The sequence below is a fragment of the Hemiscyllium ocellatum genome, chromosome 39 (genome assembly GCF_020745735.1).
Source record: "Hemiscyllium ocellatum isolate sHemOce1 chromosome 39, sHemOce1.pat.X.cur, whole genome shotgun sequence".
Lineage (NCBI taxonomy): Eukaryota > Metazoa > Chordata > Chondrichthyes > Orectolobiformes > Hemiscylliidae > Hemiscyllium > Hemiscyllium ocellatum.
In genome coordinates, this window is record NC_083439.1 from 633,606 (window position 1) to 651,305 (window position 17,700).

At 41.4% G+C, this 17,700-nt stretch overlaps 1 protein-coding gene across 7 annotated transcripts in view; it reads left to right on the plus strand.

Moving 5' to 3' along the window:
• Positions 1 to 17,700, plus strand: part of LOC132834252 (signal peptide peptidase-like 2A) — a 36,593-nt gene that overhangs the window by 7,026 nt on the left and 11,867 nt on the right. For 6 of the 7 annotated variants that reach the window (XM_060852937.1, XM_060852936.1, XM_060852940.1 and 3 more), the window contains exons 5-12: positions 4,141 to 4,280; positions 4,982 to 5,136; positions 6,845 to 6,941; positions 7,460 to 7,561; positions 11,944 to 12,025; positions 12,512 to 12,586; positions 16,705 to 16,764; positions 16,882 to 16,935. In XM_060852937.1, the coding sequence (XP_060708920.1) occupies positions 4,141 to 4,280; positions 4,982 to 5,136; positions 6,845 to 6,941; positions 7,460 to 7,561; positions 11,944 to 12,025; positions 12,512 to 12,586; positions 16,705 to 16,764; positions 16,882 to 16,935 (765 nt within the window). The remainder of the gene's footprint in view (positions 1 to 4,140; positions 4,281 to 4,981; positions 5,137 to 6,844; positions 6,942 to 7,459; positions 7,562 to 11,943; positions 12,026 to 12,511; positions 12,587 to 16,704; positions 16,765 to 16,881; positions 16,936 to 17,700) is intronic. The other variant, XM_060852939.1, reaches the window with a different exon arrangement.

A 17,700-nucleotide genomic window follows, 5' to 3' on the forward strand; every position in this document is an offset into this window, starting at 1 on the left:
ATACTATAGGCTGATCTTTGGTTAAAAACAAGGACTGCAGATGGAAACCAGATTCTAGATTAGAGTGGTGCTGGAAAAGCACAGCAGTTTAGGCAGCATCCGAGAGCAGGAAAATAGACGTTTCAGGCAAAAGTCCTTCATGAGGAGTAGAGGCTGATCTTTGCCAACTTACTTTATCTATTTGCGAGCTCTTTAGTTAAGAAAGTTTGTTGAAAACACTATCTTGGTGTCATCTCCAAATTTAGTTGTTATATGTTTGTTGCTTCATCAAACATTCCTGAAGAAGGGCCTATGCCCAAAATGTTGATTCTCCTGCACCTTGGATGTTGCCTGACCTGCTGTGTTTTTCCAGCAACACGTTTTTCAGCTCTGCTTCATCAAAGTCATATATGTAAAAGAAATTGAGGTTCATCACACCCTTGATGAGACTTGTCTCATCCTCCCAATCAAAGACTTGTTGCATATTCTGTTTTCTACCAGCCACACATCCATTCAATCCATTCTTACATAGCTTCAAATTTCTGCAATAATCTTTGATTCCACATCATATAAAACGCTTTCTGGAAATCTGAGACCAGCACACTTAAAGACTCCCCTTTATCTACAGCATGTGTTATTCACTGTGCGGCATCATGGTGGCTCAGTGGTTAGCACTGCTGCCTCACAGCACCAGGGTCTCAGGTTTGATTTCAGCCTCCGTTGACTGTCTCTGTGGAGTTTGTACATTCTCCCAGTGTCTGCGTAGGCTCCGGTTTCCTCCCACTGTCCAAAGATGTACAGGTTAGGTGTTTTGGCCATGCTAAATTTCCCACAGTGTTAGGTGCATTAATGAGAGGGAAATGGGTCTGGGTGGGTTGCTCTTCGGAGGGTCGGTATGGACTTGTTAGGCTGGGGAGCCTGTTTACCCACTGTAGGGAATCTAATCATTCAAAGAACCTATTATTGAACACTACTTCCTCTTCATAAGCCACACTCCTCCTCCCTGTTTACCTTGAGTTTTTAAGTGCGTAGCTACAATTTCTTTTTAATAATTGATTCTAACACCTTCCACATGAAGATATATTTCCTCCTTTCCAGTTTAATTAAACATTTCCATAATCTAGGAGATTTTGGAGAGTGTGGATCAAATCATCTTCGACTTCATTAGTCACCTTTTTTTTTGGAACTTTCTGGACCTGGAGATTTGTTAGTCCCAACCCTGTCAATTTGCTCAGTATCACTTCCCTGTTGATTGTAATTTAATCGAGTTCCTCTTTTTAACCTCTCCACACTGGCTGTATATCAGGATGTGGAAGTTTATTATTTTTATAACATAGAGCCTCGATTGGCACTTCACTTTTTTTCTGTCATTACTTGTAATTCTTTGAGCCTCATTTTCCACATTATTTTCCTCTCGTCTGTAATTTTCCACATTTTGTCACACTTCCCAACTATTTCATGTAAATCCCTCTCTGCCGCTCTGTTCTGGTGTCAGTGTTCTTGCGAACACCAGTACAGATGTAAATCATGCCAATAGTACAATCTGCTCTTTCCTCTCTACTATTCCCGTGTCCCACAAACCAAGACATTCTTTTCCCACACCAGTCTTTGATCCAGGTGTTTATTTCTAGTTTTGTGTACCTTATAACAATTTTACATGGCTCAGGTAACATTCCAGAGATTATAACTTTTTTTTGAGGTTATTTTTTAGTTTAATATCTAGCTTCTCGTACTCTCTGCAGAACCTCTTTCCTACTCTACCATGTCATTGGTACCTATATGGACCATGACCACTGGATCTTCCCCCTCCTGCCAGTTCCTTGCCAATCCTGAGCCAATGTCCTGACTCCTGGCATTGAGTTGGCAACATGTTTGTCTGGTCTCTCGATCTTTAATGCAGGGGCTCCTTCACTATACTGCCCCTAGATATCTTCTCATGGATATCTGGATACGAGAGTGTGGTCTGGACAGAATGCTAGACCAGTGAGCCTGAAGTCAGTAGGTTGTTGGTTGGGATTCTGCGAGATAGGTTTTATTTATGTTTGGAGAGGTAGGGATTGATCAGGGATAGTCAGCATGATTTTGTGCATAGGAAATAATGTCTCGCAAACTTGATTGAGTTTCTTTGAGGGTGTTACCAAGCAGAGAGATGAGGGCAGAGAGGTAGATGTTGTCTACTTGGACCTTGACAAGGTTCCACATAGAGTCATAGTCATAGAGATGTACAGCATGAAAACAGACCTTTGGTCCAATCCATCCATGCTGACCAGATATCCCAACCCAATCTAGTCCCACCTGCCGGCACCTGGCCCATATCCCTCCAAACCCTTCCTATTCATATACCCATCCAAATGCCTCTTAAATATTGCAATTGTATCAGCTTCCACCACATCCTCTGGCAGCTCATTCCATACACGTACCACCCTCTGCATGAAAAAGTTGCTATTAGGTCTCTTTTATATCTTTCCCCTCTCACCCTAAACCTATGCCCTCTAGTTCTGGATTCCCTGACTCCAGGGAAAAGACTTTGTCTATTTACCCTATCCATATCCCTCATAATTTTGTATACCTCCATAACGTCACCACTCAGCCTCCGACCCGCTCCAGGGAAAACAGCCCCGGTCTGTTCAGCCTCTCCCTATAGCTCAAATCCTCCACCCCTGGCAATATCCTTGTAAATCTTTTCTGAACCCTTTCAAGTTTCACAACATTTTTCCAATAGGAAGGAGACCAGAATTGCACGCAATATTCCAACAGTGGCCTAACCAATGTCCTGTACAGCCACAACATGACCTCCCAACTCCTGTACTCAATACTCTGACCAATAAAGGAAAGCATACCAACACCTTCTTCACTATCCTATCTACCTGTGACTCCACTTTCAAGGAGCTATGAACCTGCACTCCAAGGTGTCTCTGTTTCAGCAACACTCCCTAGGCCCTTACCATTAAGTGTATAAGTCCTGCTAAGATTTGCTTTCCCAAAATGCAGCACCTCGCATTTATCTGAATTAAACTTCATCTGCCACATCTCAGCCCATTGGCCCATCTGGTCCAGATCCTGTTGTAATCTGAGGTAACCCACTTTGCTGTCCACTATACCTCCAATTGTGGTGTCATCTGCAAATCTGGTTAGTAAGGTTATAGTCATGGGATCTAGTTAGTAAACCTGGTTAGTAAAGTTATAGTCATGGGATCCAGGGAGAGCTGGGAAATTGGTTTGACAGTAGGGGGCAGAGGGTTGGTTTTCGGATGGCAGGACTGTGACCAGCGATTCCATAGGGCGCGGTGTTTGATCCCCTGTCATTATGTAAGCTATTTGGATAAGAATATAAGATACATGGTTTGTAAGTTTGCGAATGACACCAAATTTGGTTCAAATAGTGGACAGTGAAGAAGGTTATCTAAAAAGTACAATGGGATATTAATCAGCTGGGCCAGTGGGAGTGGAGTTTAATTTACATCAATGCAAAGTGTTCCATTCTGGTAAGACAAATTAGGGCAGGACTTGCACATTTAACGGTAGGTCTCTGGGGAGTGTTGTCAAACGGAGACCTAGGGTTCAGGTACATAGTTCCTAACAAAGTTGCATCACAAGTAGCTAGCATGGTGCTTTCGTTGTTCAGGCCATTGAATATAGGGATTGGGACTTCATGTGGTTGTAACGGCCACTTCTGGAGTACTGTGTATAGTTCTGGTTGTTTTGCTTTAGGAAGGATGTTATTAAATAGGAGTGTATGGAGAAAAGATTTACAAGGATGTTATCGAGAGTGGAGGCTTTGAATTATTAACAAAGTCATGAAGGGTATAGATAAGGTGCAAAGCAAAGATCGTCCTTGCAGTAAGGGAGTCCAAAATTAAAGGGCATGGATTTACAATGAGACAAGAAAGATTTAAAAGGGAACTTGAGGGACCATACACAAGGGAGGTGCATATATCGAATGAGTTGTCAGAGGCAGTAATGGAGAGCAGGTATGATTACAACATTTAAAAGACATGTGAGCAAGTACATGGATAGGAAAGGTTTTAGAGGGATATGAGCTAAATGCAGGCAAATGGTACTAGGTAAGTTTAGGAAACCTCGGCATGGACGAGTTGGGCCGAAGGATCTGTTTCTGTGCTCTATGACTCTGACTCTATTTGACATAATTTCTGCTTCCAGATACTTGGAGAGAACATTTCAGGTGCACTCTATTCCCCTCCTGTGCCTGTCCTGGATTACAGCATCCTGATCATCTTCATTGTTGCAGTTGCTACAGTTGCCTTTGGAAGTTACTGGAGTGGGATGGATGAAGGTGAAAGGTATTGCCTCAGTAGCTGAGTGTCAGATGATTTGAAACTTAGCATGTATTTATAATATATGTTGCTCTGTCATTGAGATTGTTACTTTCCCTAAGAAACTCCCCACTTCATCTACAAAATGGGGCATCAATGGCTTGGCATTGTTTTGTGATGAGTGATGAGCTCTGAGTAAGTGCCCTGACTATTCTGCATTGGGTAGCAGTCTCCAATGTGGGGTCACTTATTAAATCCTTGTTTATTGGATGTTTACTACCACCATTGCTGTTCCCATTCTGAGCTGTAATCCCAGTGTATGACCTACTTGACAGAAGGTAGAGGCATGGTCCTTTTCTTACCAGGCACACACTACCTGTTCTTGAATTCTCTCTATCATCCAGAGAGAGACAAAACTGTTCATTTCATTTCGCAGTTTTATCATAATCTGTCTTCATTGAGAGCGAGTCTCGATAAACACGATTGAGTCGGATCAGAGTCTCATCAGATTCAAAAGGTTAATTCTGTTATCTGTCCATAGATGCTTTCAAACCTGTTGAGTTTCATCATTTTCTGTTTGTTTTGTATAAATAAGATCTGATTTTTATTATTTGCAAATTAGGAGAAGCTCTTGTCATTGCTTGATAATTATTTTGTCATTATACTTTATCAGTGCAGGATTCAGTTTTATAAACCCCTAACATTTACTATTTCCTTTTGGGATGAAGCGGACATTCGATACTTTCTGACTCCAGACGACAGACAAATAGTGAGGACAAGACCAAGGATTCATCTGCAGTGCTGACTCCATTAACTGTTGTAGTTTTTGTTGTCATCTGTTCTGTGATGATTGTTCTGTTGTACTTTTTTTACAAGTGGCTAGGTGAGTACATGTCAGTATTTCTATTTGGAGAAGAAAACCCAGTTCAGTCAAGTTTAGTGAATTTTTGTCTGAATTTTCAGTGCTGAAATGTGATTTTAAAAAAGTGTTAATGAATTCCTTCGACAGTTTAGTTTGGGAAAAGTTGGGATTGTGGTGGACCAATTCAGTTTCATTTCAAACAACTCCCAAATAGTCAGTCATACAGCATGGAAATGCACACTTTGGTCCAACTCATCGATGCTTCCCAGATATCCTAAATAAATCTAGTCCCATTTGCCAGCACTTAGCCCTTCTAAACCTTTCCTATCCCTTTTAAATGTTGTACCATCCTCCGTCACTTCCTCTGGCAGCTCATTCCATACATGCACCACCCTCTGTGTGGAAAGGTTGCCCCTTAGGTCCCTTGTAAATTTTTCACCTCACCCTCTAGTTCTGGGATCACCCCAATCCACACACTCAGGGAAAAGACCTTTGTCTATTTGCCCTTTCCATGCCCTCAATCTTTAAACCTCTATAAGGTCACCCTTCAGCCTCTGATGCTCCAGGGAAAACAGCCCCAGCCTGTTCAGCCTCTATCTGCCTGCGACTCCAGTTTCGAGGAACTATGAACTGCACTCCAGGTCTCTCTGTTCAGCAACACTTCTAGGACCTTACCATTAAGACAAGGTTAGAGTGGTGCTGGAACAGCACAGCAGATCAGGGCAGCATCCAAGCAGCAGGAAAATCTGTTCCTTGAAGTGGGTACTCCATCTTCAGTGCCCACTTCTGCCTTACCACTCAGTGTATAAGTCCTACTCAGGTTAGCTTTCCCAAAATGCAACATCTCACATTTATTTAAATTAAACTCCACGTGCCACGTCTCAGCCCCTGGCCCATTTGATCAAGATCCCATTGTACTGACGTAACCTTCTTTGCTGTCCACTGCACCTTCAATTGTGGTGTCATCTGCAAATTTACTAACTATACCTCCTGTATTTACGATTTCATTCAATTTACTGATGGATCCCTTTCAGCTTGAGTCCTTTGGATTTGGATGAGGAGCTGTAATTTGTTTTGTAAATTAGCTTTAAATTCATATCATTCTGGTGACTAAGTGTGGAAAGGTTGCTCTCTTGCAGCTAGGGGTTGATTGGATTGATGCTATACTGTATTAACACACTCCTCCTAAAGGAAATTAGGATGAATGCCAAATTCAACTTCAAAACTATTCTATGTGAACATATTGCAGCACTGGACTGAGGTATAGTTGATGTATTACTACTTACTGAAATAAAAACCTACTTTAGTCTGCTGGCTGTAAGGTTCTGTTATAAATGAGTTAGACGATTCCTGTATCTGCCAAAGTACAACTCCCCACAATTCTTCTCTAAACATGTGTCATAACAGTTGGAGTTGCAAATGTCACCGCAAGGCTGCATGGGATGAAGTGTGTTAACTTGTGTTCCTTGCCCTTTCTTTCTGATGTCACCTTTGCTTTTAAAAATCCCAGCTGCTGTTCGCAATCACCATTTGGAGGCCTTTCCCTTTTCCAGACCACTCGTGATGTCTGCTGGATAAACCTGATTGGTGGAAAAATTGGCACAATATTTATTAGTTCAAACATAGTGGTGCCTTGAGCACAGATTAAAAATTGTTATCAAAATACTGAATGGAAATGTCATGTGCATGTGGAAACTTTAGTATGATTTGTCTTTTTTTTTCCCTCTAGTGTACATGGTTATTGGCATCTTTGCTTTGGCTGCAGCAGTTAGTGTCTATAATTGTTTGGCTGCACTCATTAAAAGAATCCCTTACTGGAAGTGCAAGTAAGCTCAGACTTGTCCTTTATTTAGAAGTTGCTTTATCTGATCTTTCTTAATTTGGCCTTTTGTTTCCATTCTCCATAATGCCCTCTTGCCTATTTGGTTATATGCTGACTATTCTTGTGCTGTGAGGTTGTGGAAGTTAAATTTATTGACCAGTGTCGTTCTGATATTTAGTGACCAATAAGCCTAATAACTGGATTCCTGACTTGTATTGTACGTTGAAGTTTAAGAATAAGGCCTCTTTGAAAAATCCCAGGGTTGATAAAGTAACGTAGACAGTAAATGGTGTGTAGATAGTGAGGAAATATGTGGCATGCTCGCAGGCTGTTATTATTTAAATTGATGCTGCACGTGCGATGGTCACCCTCTTGTTATAATGAGTTTGCAAACAAAAAAAGCAGAATGGTTTCGGCTAAACTTTGTGCTTGAAGATACTTTCCAGCACAGCAGAAATTTAAGTTTGAAGCTGTTATCTTGTACAAATACATCTAAACATGTCAATGTTTTTCACGTTACAGGGTGCCCTATGTTCAGAGAAGAATTGAAGTTCGTTTGGTGATGCTTGCTTTGTTCTGTGTAACAATGGCTTCAATTTGGGTGGCGTTTCGGAATGCGGACAGGTAGGTACGAACACCCAGGTTAGGAGCAGGTCAGCCGTTTGTCACTTTGAGCCTGCTTTGTCATTCAATAAGATTGTGGCTGATCTGTTTGTGTCTTGGATTCCAATTTCCATCTATTTCTGTTGGCCTATCATTCTCCTAGCCTAACAAGAATCTATCTATGTCTGTCCTTAAAAGTGCTCATTTTCCCTTCTACACCATCTTCTGAAGCATAGAATTTCAAAGTTGAATAATCCTTGGGAAGGAAGAAACTCCTAATCTCTGGTAAAAAGGCAAACACAAAATTTAGAAACTACCATCTAGTTATGGATTCAACTGCACGAGAGTAAACATCCTATCCACATCCACCTTGTCAAGACTATCAGTATCTTATAGATTGCAATGAAGATTGCATACACATGCAATCAAGCCTGGAATGTCCACCCTTGCCTTGTGAGCCAAATAGCTCTTTCCTGGTATCACTCTAGTAAATCACCTCAGAACCCCCTCCAATGCATTTATGTCTTTCTTTAAAAAGGGCCCAAAACTGCACACCATACTGGAGGTGTAAGTGTAATATCCTTCCTTTTATACAAACGTAGAGTCATTGAATACAGAAACAGACCCTTTGGTTCAACCAGTCCATGTCGAACATGTCCCACCTCCCTGCTCCTGGTCCATATCCCTCCAAATATGTCCTCATCATGTATTATTTTAAACATTGTAACTGTCCTCACCTCCACCACTTCCTCAGGAAGTTCATTCCACATGTGAATCACTCTCTGTATAAATGCAAATTTTCCCCTGGTGTCTTTTTTAAACTGTCTCCTCGCACCTTTAAAATTGTGCCCCCTAGTCTTGAAATTCCTCCCCCCCCCCCCCCCATCCCCATCCCCATCCCCATCCTAGGGAAAAGACAACAATCGTTAACCCTATCTATACCCCTCATTATCTTATAGATTTCTAATGGTCACCTCTCAACTTCTGATGCTCCAGTGAACAAAGATCCAGCCTATTCAGCCTTTCTTTGCTGGGTATGGAAGATTTGATCCTGGTAAATCTCCTCTGAACTCTCTCCAGCTTAATAATATCCTTCCTGTGTTCAGTTTCTCTTCTAATGAAGCATAGCATTCCATTACCTACCTTCATTTTGTGCTGCGCCTACTTAAGGTTTTGTGACTCAAGCATTCAAACACCTAAATCCCATTGCAGCTCAGAATTTTGTAGTTGTTCTCTGTTTAAATAATTCTTTTAATTATTCCTGTCAAAATGAAAAACTTCACATTTTCCCACACCAGCCTGACTGTCAGGTTTCTGCCCACACACTCAACCCCCTCTATATCTGGCTGCAACCTTGTTAAACTCTGATCTGAGCCCAAGTCCAGTGGGAGAAGATGCAAAATAGTTCTCATGCCTCTTTAATTTAGGATGAATTCTACACAGAAAAGGTTGAATCTGTGTACAGTGGTTTATGTTGATGGAATTTCCATCACAAAAATAGAAATTGCTGGAGAAACTCAGTTCTGAAGAAAGGTCACTGAACTCAACATTAACTTTGCTTTCTCTCCACAGATGCTGCTGATGTGCTCAGTTTCTCCAGCAATTTGTTTTTGTTTCCGATTTTCAGCATCCGCAGTTCTTTTTGTTTTATTTTGGATTTACCATCAGTTTATAATGGATTTTTCTCAGAACTGTTAGTAATCCTGTGTCTGTGCTTAGCCTGCTGGTTTGAAGAGCACAATGTGAAAAGTCAGCTTGATCTGCCTGTTCTACAGCTTCGACACTGCCTCTTAGTGATCCAGATCACTCTGTTTAACCACAGAGGGTTATCTACATTCTGTAGTGTTGCTGCTCGAGATTTGATTCAGATGAGACTGTGATGTTTACTGCAGCACCATGTAGGAGGAAGGTAGCTGGGGAGGTAATGGACTAATGGTATTATCAGTAGACTATTAAGCCAGAAACTCAGCTAATGTTCTGAGGAACTGGATCCTAATCCTGCTATGGCAGATGGTGGAATTAGAATTCAGTAAAGAATCTGGAATTCGAGGCCTAATGATGATCCTGAAGCCATTGTTATAGAGTCCTAGAGATGTACAGCACAGAAACAGACCCTTGAGTCCAACTTGTCCATGCTGACCAGATATCCTCAATAAATCTAGTCCTATTTGCCATTACTTGGCCCATATCTCTCTCAACCCTTTGTAATCACGTGCCCATCCAGATGTCTTTTAAATGCTGTAGTTGTATCAGCCTCCACCACTTCCTCTGGCAGCTCATTCCATACACTCACCATTCTCTGTGTGAAAAAGTTGCAAAACCCTGGACAGGCCAGTGATACCCACATCCTATCAGTGAGTTTTTTTTTAAAAGGTGGTGTGGTTATTCAAGTTAAACCTATTGACCAATGTGTTTATGATATTTGTCCAGTCAACCTGATTTCTGTCTTTTACTGCAGTCTGAAGTTTAAAAATGAAACTTTGTTAATAATAAACAATAGGTGCAGGAGTAGGCCATTCTGCCCTTCAAGTCAGCACCACCATTCAATATGATCATGGCTGATTGTCCTTAATCAGTATCCTGTTCCTGCCTTATCCCCATAACCCTTGATTCCACTATCCTCAAGAGCTCTATCCAACTCTTTCTTGAAAGTATCCAGAGACTTGGACTCCACAGCCTCCTGGGGCAGAGCATTCCATACATCCACCACTCTCTGGGTGAAGAAGTTTCTCCTCAACTCTGTTCTAAATGGCCTACCCCTTATTTTTAAGCTGTGTCCTCTGGTTCGGGTCTCACCCATCAGCGGAAACATGCTTCCTGCTTCCAGAATGTCCAATCCTTTAATAATCTTATGTCTCAATCAGATCCCCTCTCGGCCTTCTAAACTCAAGGGTATACAAGCCCAGTCTCTCCAATCTTTCAGCGTAAGATAGTCCCGCCATTCCAGGAATTGATCTCGTGAACCTTTGCTGCACTCCCTCAATAGCCACAATGTCTTTCCTCAAATTTGGAGACCAAAACTGCACGCACTATTCCAGGTGCGGTCTCACCAGGGCCATGTATAGCTGCAGAAGAACCTCTTTGCTTCTATACTCAATCCCTCTTGTTATGAAGGCCAGCATGCTATTAGCTTTCTTCACTGCCTGCTGTACCTGCATGCTTGCTTTCATTGACTGACAGACAAGAACATCTAGATCTCGTTGTACTGCCCCTTTACCTAACTTGACTCCATTTAGGTAGTAATCTGCCTTCCTGTTCTTGCCACGAAAGTGGATAACACACATTGATCCACATTAAACTGCATCAGCCATTTATCCGTCCACTCAGCTAGCCTGTCTAGGTCACCCTGTTCAGCCTTACATCCTCCTTGGGTTTCACCCAGCCACCCAGCTTTGTATCATCAGCAAATTTGCTAAAATTACTTTTTTTACTACTTTTTTTTAATCCTCAAGGGTACCAAAGTATTTTTCATCTATTGACATTAACTATTCAATAAGAGAGATGGAACAAAGCATTTAGTTTCCTTTATTCAAAACAGTGGCAGAGCTCTTGTCATAGGTATTATCCATAACTCTTGAGCTGAGTGGTTTGGGTTCAAGTTCCGTTTGCACCAAAGTTGTGTAACAGCAACTCTGAATAAGTTGAGAAAATATGTTGAAGGGTTGCTTGATTTAAGATAAGAGGTGTCAGCCACTGTCAGCATGGTTGTAGCGTTGCTATCTCTGAAACAGGAGACCAGGTTCAGTCCCAGCTGCACCAACATTGAGGAGACCTCTAAATCCATTTGGGTTTCGGGAATGTTTAGAATGTGGGCTTACTACCATAACAAGTCATTGAGGTGATTAGCAGCAATACTATTAAGAGGAAGTTGGATAAATAAGTGAAAGAATTAGGAGGATAATTGAGATAAAGGTAGGGAGACATTCCTGTGGAGCTTAATTACCTGCAATAGCCATTTGAGCTGAATGACTAGTTTTGTGTTGTATAATTGTGCAGCTGAAATTGTCACTTACTGCTTTCATTGGAGAAACCACAAAGCAAACTTGCAGCTTTCGTGTGGGCTCTGGCCAGCAGCAGAGACTTTGCTTTGATCAAATCAACTTTTAAAAAAATTTTATTGCTCCTGTGTACCACAAGAACTGTTTTTTCAAACTTCCTACAAAATTCTAAGCTGTTAATTGAACAGCTCAACAGTTGTTGCTCCAGAGTTGTAATCCTCTACCTTTCGACTATTTGAAAATTAAAGATTCATAGCATCTCCTGGAAAACTGTGGCAGTCTGAAGTGGGAGCTCTTTACTTTTTCCAAAGGTCCTGTGTCTCTTGAGGAACCTTACTGCATTGTTAGTGTGCTCTTGTGTTAAATGTACAGCCATGAGTAAGTTCGCTGATTTTTGTATTTTAGATGGATTTGGACTCTACATGACTGCTTAGGAGTTGCCTTTTGCCTTAACTTCATGAAGACACTGAAAATGCCTCATTTTAAGGTATGCTGTGATGTCATAGGGTAAATATTGTTTTCCTATTAAATTGAATTAAAAAGTCTCCAGAAAGACTAATTATAGACTGTATGCAGCGTAAACGTCCACTTGTACAAAACAAGAGGTAACTTCAGCCTAAAATTGTGATTGTCTTTGCTCTGAAGTTTAAGTAATGTCCCTAAATTCAGTTTCAAGTAATCTTGTAGAAACAGTGACTGACTCCTTTTCTGGATTTTTGTGTCTCTTGACTCTTATTGTTGGGTGACTGTACATTTTTTTTAAGGCACTAAAATATCACCCCGATCTCTTAACTAAAATCCAATTTAAAAGTGGTAAATAAACAGGTCTCAAGACTTACTGTCACCAAGCTCTCAAGGGCAATATTTTAATTTACAACTGTGTTCTCCATTACCCAACACAAAATATGAATTCAAGTTATATCATTCCTGGAAAATGTAATAGATGACAATATTCTTCCCTTGTTTTTAACAGTCTTGTGTCATTTTGCTGGTGCTCCTCCTGATCTATGATGTGTTCTTTGTTTTCATAACTCCATATTTTACAAAGGTAAGCTTATTCTCTACAATGCACTGTCATTCATGTCTGAAAGTTTCGCATTTCTATTGTGGAGTATTTTTTCACCTAACCTTTAATTGAAATTAATTTGGGTTCTTGCGTGACCTTTTCTAATATTTAATACCAAAGTGTTTCATTACTTTTTCTCCTCCTTTGGCTGAGCAGTGGTGAAGTGGTAATATAATTGATCTTGTATTCCAGAGATTCAAGCTCATTCTGGGGACGGTGGTTCAATGCCCCGACAGTGAGCTGGGAGAAAGTAAATTTAGTTGAAAAGAATTGGAATTTGTCTCAGTGTTATTGATTATCGCTAAAAGCCAGTTTGGTTTGCATTTTAGAGAAGGAAATCTGCCATCCCTGGCTACAGACCCAGAGTAATGTGGTTGACTTTGAACTTGCCCATAAAATGGCTGGGCAAGCCACTCAATTAAAGGGCATTTAGGCCTTGCCAGCAATGCCCAATGTTCCATGGACAGTAAACAAACAATGAACAGTATGGTACTGAAAGAAGTTGGTTTACAGAGTGCCTATTAGAGCAGTTCAGTTAATCCCAATACTTGTGAATTCCCCTCCATTTGTTTTCTAATTTCATCCTTTCAAGTTTTTATTTAATTCACTTTTGAAATGTACTGCTGAGTCTGTCATCTTCTTTGTTTCAGGGAATGCAATCCAGATCTCAGCAAGTTGCATCAGGCAAACACAATCCTTGTGTCACTTCTGGTTCTGTTGCCAATCATGATAAATCAGTGTATTTTCTGGATACTGACTCCCTGATATAAACAATCTGTTCAAACTTACTGTTGGATGTTTTTCATGACTTTTAACCATTCTCTCTGTTGAGAACAGTCCAGTGCCTCCACTCAATCCACAGTGTCCCTCATTCCAGGAACTATTCCTGCAGATCTTTTCTGCACGTATTTCATGGCCTCAAATCGTTCCAGGTTTTGAAACTGAATACAATGGAGTCACAAAATTGCTAGTGTGGAAAGAGGCCATTTGGTCCATTAAATTTACTGACTCTCCAAAGAGCATCCTGCCCAAATCCACACCCCATCCTAAGTCTGGAACTCTGCATTTCCCATTGCTAATCTAGCTAACCTGCACATCTTTTGGACTGTGGGAGGAAACTGGAGCACACAGAGAAAACCCACACAGAAACAGGGAAAATGTGCAGATTTCACACAGTCGCCCAAGGATAGAATTAAGCCCCGGGTTTCTGGTGCTGTGCACCACCGTGCCTCCCAACACTCGGTTAGAAATTATTTTGTAAATGTTGAGCATAACTTGCTTTTGTACTTTTATTTTCAAATCCAGAAGCTTTTTTTATACTTTTTCAACCTTAGTGACTTGTTCTGGAAAGACACTTGCTGATCTCTTTAAAATTGTACAGTTTAGTTTTTTGGTGCCATTCCTCATTTCTTCTCTTGTTCCTCCTCTCAACCTGTACCACTTCATGAAATATTCAGGTCTGAATTGACAATTTATGGTACCATCAAAGTTTTTGTTTTTGAGTAGTTTTCTCAATTTTCTGTAGATTTTATTATTTTGCATTTTTAAAATATTTAATATGTTTGCATTATTTGGTCAACAGTGCTTTTAGGAAATGGAAGAACGAAAGGCAAATTACTTTGGACGGCTTTCTGTGTATATTCTAACAATTGAATTTCAAATAGATTATTAGTGAAACTGCAACGCCTGTTTTGTTATGTTGAAGAGGTTTTAAATGCCGATTTAATTAAATTGAATTTTCTGACATTTCAGCTAACATCTTATAGAACATAGAAAGATACAGCGCAGTACAGGCCCTTCGGCCCTCGATGTTGCGCCGACCGAATCCTACCTAACCTACACTAGCCCAATAACTTCCAAATGCCTATCCAATGCCCGATTAAATGACCATAAAGAAGGAGAGTTCACCACTGCTACTGGCAGGGCATTCCATGAACACTCAACCCGCTGTGTAAAGAATCTACCCCTAACATCTGTCCTATACCTACCACCCCTTAATTTAAAGCTGTGTCCCCTAGTAACACCTGACTCCATTAGCGGTAAAAGGTTCTCAGTGTCGACCCTATCTAAACCCCTAATCATCTTATACACCTCTATCAAATCTCCCCTAAACCTTCTCTTCTCCAATGAGAACAGCCCCAAGTGCCTCAGCCTTTCCTCATAAGATTTTCCTACCATTCCAGGCAACATCCTGGTAAACCTCCTCTGCACTCGTTCCAATGCCTCCACATCCTTCCTATAGTATGGCGACCAAAACTGCACACAATACTCCAGATGAGGCCGCACCAGAGTCTTATACAGTTGCAACATGACCTCAGGACTCCGGAACTCAATTCCTCTACCAATAAAGCCCAGTACACCATATGCCTTCCTCACAGCACTATTTACCTGGGTGGCAACTTTCAGAGATCTGTGTACATGGACACCAAGATCCCTCTGCTCATCCACACTACCAAGTAGCCTACCATTAGCCCAGTAATCCATCTTCTTGTTACTCCTACCAAAGTGAATGACTTCACACTTAGCTACATTGAATTCCATTTGCCACATTTCTGCCCAGCTCTGCAACTTATCTATATCCCGCTGTAACCTACCACTTCCTTCCTCACTATCCACAACTCCACCGACTTTTGTGTCATCCGCAAACTTGCTTACCCAGCTTTCAAGCCCTTCCTCTAGATCATTTATAAAGATAACAAAAAGCAATGGTCCCAAAACAGATCCTTGTGGTACACTGCTAGTAACTGCACTCCAAGATGAACATAGTCAATCAACTACTACCCTCTGTCTCCTTCCAGCCAGCCAATTCCTAATCCAAACCTCTAATGTATCCTCAATGCCATACCTCTGTAGTTTTAGCATTAGCCTACCATGGGGAACCTTATCGAACGCCTTACTAAAATCCATATACACAACATCTACTGCTTTACCCTCGTCCACTTCCTTAGTCACCTTCTCAAAGAACTCAATAAGGTTTGTGAGGCACGACCTGCCCTTCACAAAACCATGCTGGCTATCCTTGATCACGTTATTCCTATCCAGATGTTCATAAATCTTATCCCTTACCATTCTCTCTAAGACTTTGCCCACCACTGAAGTCAGACTCACTGGCCTATAGTTACTAGGGCTATCCCTACTCCCTTTCTTGAACAAGGGGACCACATTCGCTATCCTCCAGTCCTCTGGTACTATTCCCGTTGACAATGACGACATAAAAATCCAGGCCAATGGCTCTGCTATCTCCTCCCTAGCTTCCCATAGGATCCTGGGGTAAATGCCATCAGGCCCAGGAGACTTATCTATTTTCATCCTCTCCAATATTCCCAGAACCTCTTCCCTGCATATTTCCAGGCCATCCATTCTAATCATTTGTGACTCCATATTCACATCAGCAACAGTGTCCTGTTCCTGAGTGAATACTGATGAAAAGTATTGATTTAGTGTCTCTCCAATCTCCTCCGCCTCCACACACAACTTCCCACTACTATCCTTGACTGGACCGATACCTACCCTAGTCATCCTTTTATTCCTGACATACCTATAGAAAGCCTTTGGGTTTTCCCTAATCCTACCAGCTAAAGACTTTTCATGTCCCCTTCTCGCTTCTCTTAGCTCTCTCTTTAGATCCTTCCTGGCTACCTTATAACTCTCTATCGCCCCAACTGAACCTTCACGCCTCATCTTTACATATGCCGCCTTCTTCCCTTTCACAAGGGATTCCAATTCCTTACTAAACCACGGCTGCCTCACAAGGCCCTTTACACCATGCCTGACTGGTACATACTTATCGAGGACACGTAGTAGCTGCTCCTTAGTAGCTTGCTCTTAGTTGCAAATTACTTGGTAATATGCACCTAATGCATCGAGACAGAAAATCAGCACACTTTGGACACTCGGGTGATCTCAGATGAAGTTGACCACGTGTAGATTTGTTTCTTCAGAAAGATGAAATATTTTTCAACTGGTTGGCTAAGAATTATGTCGGGGGCTAGAAAAAGAATCACCTGCTTGTGTGCTGTTCAGTAGAAATGAGCAAGCTGATAAATAAGTACGGCTCTTTGGTTGACGTGGTTTAAGTGGAATTATTTATTTCCTTTCAGAATCATGAGAGCATTATGGTCGAGGTAGCTGCTGGATCCGGATCTACCACTGGTGAAAAGGTGAAGTTGAAACTAAAAGCTTAACGCCATGGGTTAAAGTCGCCGCTTTACTAACAAGCTGCAGGAGTGCTAGGGTTTCAGATTCTCTAATGTAATAAATATTGGGTTTGATTCTAGAGGACTGGAAACTACCTAATGGGACTGACTGAACCAGTGGCTCACAGTGAAAAAGTAAGAACTGTATTTGTATGCATTAAAGTTGACATTGTTATATTGGGCAGAATTAATTGCTGCTTTTCTTTTTGGCTTTCATTTATAACCATTCCCAGATTTTACCTCCCAACTAGAAGATGTTATTGATCAAATGAAAACTACAAGATACCTGTGTGACTCTGTACTAGTTTGAGGTTCTGCCTGAGAGGAGGGTGAGAGAAATGAATATTGCTGTCAGCAGCTAAAGGGAGCAGTGTGATGCATCCCTCAGTGATTTTTCTTTCTTTCATTTGCGGATTGGTGATCACTGGCCAGGCAGCACATTTTTTCCATTCCTAATGGTCCTTGAAACGGTGGTGGTGTGTGCAATGTTTAACCACTGTAATCCCCGCAGTGTAGGGCATCCACAATGTCTTTAGGGATGGAGCTCCAGGATTTTTATCCAGCAACATGGAACAATGTCATCAATCCTTCAATGTCAGGATGGTGAGTGGCTTAGAGGGAAACCAGCAGGTGGCAGAGTTTCCATGTTTCTGCTGTTCTTGTCTGTCTCACTGGTGGTAGATGTGGGTTTGGAAGCTGCTGTCAAAGACACTTGGCTAAGTTCCTGCAATGCATCTTATACATGGTATATACTGTTGCCACCATGTATCAGTGGTGGAGAGAATAGTGATGGTAAGACAGAATATTGAAAGTGGTGGGTGTGGTGCCAAATCATGTGGGTTACTTTTTCCTGCATGGTGTCGAGCTCCTTGTGTTGGAGCTGCACTCAACCAGGCAAGT